The sequence below is a fragment of the Saprolegnia parasitica genome, assembly GCF_000151545.1.
Source record: "Saprolegnia parasitica CBS 223.65 unplaced genomic scaffold supercont2.363, whole genome shotgun sequence".
Taxonomy (NCBI): Eukaryota; Oomycota; class Saprolegniomycetes; order Saprolegniales; family Saprolegniaceae; genus Saprolegnia; species Saprolegnia parasitica.
This window is the reverse complement of record NW_012156757.1, coordinates 4,022-7,851: the sequence shown is the minus strand read 5'-3', so window position 1 is coordinate 7,851 and position 3,830 is coordinate 4,022. Positions and strand designations below refer to the sequence as shown.

The 3,830-nt window shown below is 63.0% G+C and overlaps 1 protein-coding gene across 1 annotated transcript; it reads left to right on the top strand.

Annotated features, from left to right (window-relative positions):
* SPRG_16729 (hypothetical protein) lies at window positions 1–2,780 on the top strand (the record flags this gene model as incomplete). Its single annotated transcript, XM_012356054.1, has 3 exons — window positions 1–562; window positions 612–1,630; window positions 1,663–2,780. Coding segments are annotated over 3 exons (2,699 nt in total), but the record flags the coding sequence as incomplete, so codon positions are not given.
* Between the last annotated feature and the right edge of the window lie 1,050 nt (window positions 2,781–3,830).

Sequence of the window (3,830 nt, the reverse complement as noted above, 5' to 3'; positions counted from 1 at the left end):
TCATGGCGCTCGCCAACTTGGCCGCAGCGAGCAAACACCCGACCATGATTGCACGCGGTGTGCTCAAGGTCGTCTTGCGCCTGGCGACGGCGCCACGCGACGACATTCGGCAGTACGCTGCCTTTGCCCTCGCCAACTTTGCCGGCAACGCCGAGCACTGCAACACGATCGGCGACGAGGGCGGCGTCGCGCCGTTGATTGCGCTCGCGCACTCGGAGGACCCGAACGCGCACACGCTTGCGATCGCGGCGCTGCGGCGGCTCTGCCAAGTGTCGGCCACGAACCGCGGGCGCATCGTGCGAGGCGGCGGCCTCGTGCCCCTCGCCTTGGCCGGCCACTCGGAAGAGCTCGAGACGCAGCGCGAGGTGGCCGCGACGCTCTGCAACTTAAGCTTGAGCGACGAGTACAAGATGGAGATTGTGCTCAGCGGCGCGCTCCCGCCGCTCATCACGCTGGGGCAGTCGCCCGACGTCGAGGTCGCGCGGCAGGCGTGCGGTGCGATTGCGAATCTTGCCGAGAAGATCGAGACGCACGCGACGTTTGCAGCGGCGCACGGCGGGCGGTTTCTCATCGGTCTCATGCGCCACAAGAGCATCGACATCCATCGCGAGGCCTCGCGCGCGATGGCCAACCTCCTCACCTCTTTTTGGCCACCACGGCGACATGATCGCCGAGGGGCTTCCGGGATTGATCCACCTGGCGCTCAGCGTCGACACCGAGTGTCAGTACAACGCGGCATTGGCTCTGCGGAAACTCGCGCCCAACACGGCGAGCCACCGAGGGATTGTGTGTGAAGGCGGGCTCAAGTCGCTCCTCTTTCTGCTCGAGTCGAAAGAAACCAACATCCGCAAGCACGCCGTCGTCGCGCTCCGGGACGTTGCGTCCAACGCCGCGTACCAAGTGCGCTTTTACGAAGAGGGCGGTGTGAGTGCGCTCGTCACGTTCGTGCGAGACGTCGAGCCCAATTTGCAGTGCCCCGCACTCGCCGCACTCCGCCACCTCTCGTGTGCCACGGAGCTCAAGAAACCGATTGTCCAGGCGGGCATTCTGCGCCCGCTGCTCAAATGCATCAACCCGGCCGGCCACCATGTCGACTTGCTTTGTCAGTGCGCGGGCTTGCTCGCGAACCTCAGCGAACACCTCGAGAACCAGCTCACGATGGTCGAGGAAGGGGCGACGACCGGCCTCGTCGCGCTCGGCCACATTGACCACGACGAGATCCAGCAAGACGTGGCGCGCGCGCTCGCCAACTTGTCGGCCAACGAAGACAACCACAGCACGATCTACAAGCAAGGCGGGCTCAAGTGCCTCATCGGGCTCACGAGGAGCAAGGAAGAGGTGTGCCAGCGCTACGCGGCCATGGGGCTCCGCTTCCTCGCGTCCAACCCAACGATCCGCGTGCACATTGTGCAAGAGAATCTGCTGCCGCCGTTCTTGGCGCTGGCGCAGTCGCCCGTCCTCGACTATCAGCGCACGGCCGCGTCGGCCTTCTGCTCGTTTTCGCTCAACGAAGAAAACAAAATGAAGCTCGTGCGCGACGGCGGCCTCACACAAATCCTGAAATGCATGCGGTACGAGGACCTCGAAGTCACGCGCGACTGCACGTTTGCGCTCGCAACCTCGCCGACTCGTGGGAGTACCAGATGGACATTGTGCGCGAAGGCGGCATCGCGACGCTCGTCCACGTCGGCGCCCACGACGACGCGCGCGTCCAGCGCGACACGGCGCGGGCCCTCGCGTCGCTCTCGGTCACCGCGGCGCTCAAGCCCGAGCTCATGACGGCGCTGCCGACGCTCTTCAGGCTCGCGCGGTCCTTGGACGTGAGCAGTCAGCGCTACTCGACGCTCGCGATCTGCAACCTCGCGTCCGGCCCCGACAAGGTCGCGATCGTCGAGACCGGCGCGGTGCGACCGCTCCTGCACCTCGTGCGCTTTCCGGACCACGAGATCCAGCGGTATGCAGCGCTCGCACTCGCCGGCCTCGCGCTCAGCGACCACGGCCACAACAAACTGCGCATGGTGACGGACGGCGCGGTGCGGCCGCTCGTCGAGATGCTGCGCTACCCAAGCGTCGAGATCCAAAAGTGCGGCTGCTTGGCCTTGAACGCCCTCACGCTCGGCAAGCACGCGGCGACGAAGCTCGCCGTGCTCCAGGAAGATGGGCTCTTGCCGCTGCTGGCGCTCCTGAGTGCGTCCGACATTGAGTGCGTGCGCATCGCGCTCTACTGCGTCGGGTCGATCGCCGAGCACATGGACGTGCTCACCAAGCTCCTCGAGCTCGGCGCGCTGGTCCATATTGTGCACCACAGCCGCCAGCCGGACCTCGAGGTGAAGCGCAACTGCGGGTACATTTTGGCGCTTGCAGTCGAGCACCACGAGTTCCACGACGACTTTGTGCGCGAGGGCGGCATGCAGATCGTGGTGCACCTCGCGTCGATCGAAGATATCGAGTGCCAAGAGTACGCGACGTTTGCGCTCGCCCACCTCGTGTCGAACCGCGAGTACCAGGTCAAGCTCGGTCAGCATGGGCGCGCTCCGACCGCTGATCGCGATCATGTCGGTCAACGCCGAGCCGCGCCACTACGCGGGCCTCGCTTTGCTCAAGCTCGCCGACAACTACGAGTACCGCATCAAGATCGCGGAAGAAGGCGGCATCCAAGCTCTTTTGCGTATTGCGCGCGCCCGCTCGACGGACGAAGAGCTGCAGTACAAGGCGTCCATGAGCCTCGGGCAGCTCGCGGCCAACGCGACCAATGTCATGCCCAAGGGCCGTCACAGTAACGATGGCGTTGGCGCAGGGGCGTCGCGCATGGCTGCCACGACCGAGCAGCTACAAGCACCCAAAGCGCGCGAAACCACCACCGAGTACATTGAAAAGAAGATTCGCGCCCAGACCGATGCCAGCGGATGACCATGCCATCGATATCCTCGTAATATATATAATGTGTCAAAGGGGGGAAGAACGCATTATAGGTGTTTGCTCTACATTCAATCTCGTAGATCTTGCGCGCTGGCTTGTTGCAGCCTTTTGCCGGTCGGCAACCGTCTCGTACAAGTACGTTTAGCGCGATCCTTCGACAGCGATGCGTTGGTCGTCGTCGAGGCCGCGCTCTCGGTGTTCAGCAGCCTCAATACGACAATTCAGCCCGACGAGCTTGCCAAGCACGTTGACTCAATCGGCAGCGACCTCAACTCGATCGTCAGTGACGGCGCCATCGCATGGGCGGTGTCAGTGCCACGGACAGCATCTTTATCTTGTTTTCGCTGGCGCTGTCGTAATGGCGTCCTCAGTGCAACCGACCCACTCGTAACACCAAAGGCGGCTCGGCACGTCGATTTTTAAACACGGTCTTTCGTCCCTCGTGGGCCCGCGCTGCCTATCGACCGACAAATGCCTCTGCCCATCACTTGCGACTTGTAGTGGACCGTTGAAAATGATCCCAGCAATTTCCAACGTTTCTTACATTTTGGCCATGCACTGCTACGGCAGGCGTGAGGTTTGTCCTCCGAAATCGAAACTTTTGCACCCTTCTCAAATCGCCAAGATTTTTTCAGGGGCGCTTTCTCTAGGTATGAGTGCTTGGGTCGGCCCACGATCGCAGCCATGGTGTCGGCGCTCGCTGCATGTGGCGCATCGGAGGCGTCGTTGTCGTCTTGGCTCTGCTGGAGGGCAGGTTTGCGAGGGCGGCTTGCGTAGGCCTATGTGGCAGTGGACCGGGCTCAGCGCACCGCTGAGCGCGATGCCTTCGTCTGGGTACTTCTTGATGCTGGCGACTGGCGGCGTCGGGCGCCAAGAGGTCGATGGTCCATGGCGTCGGCTTGGTCTTTTTT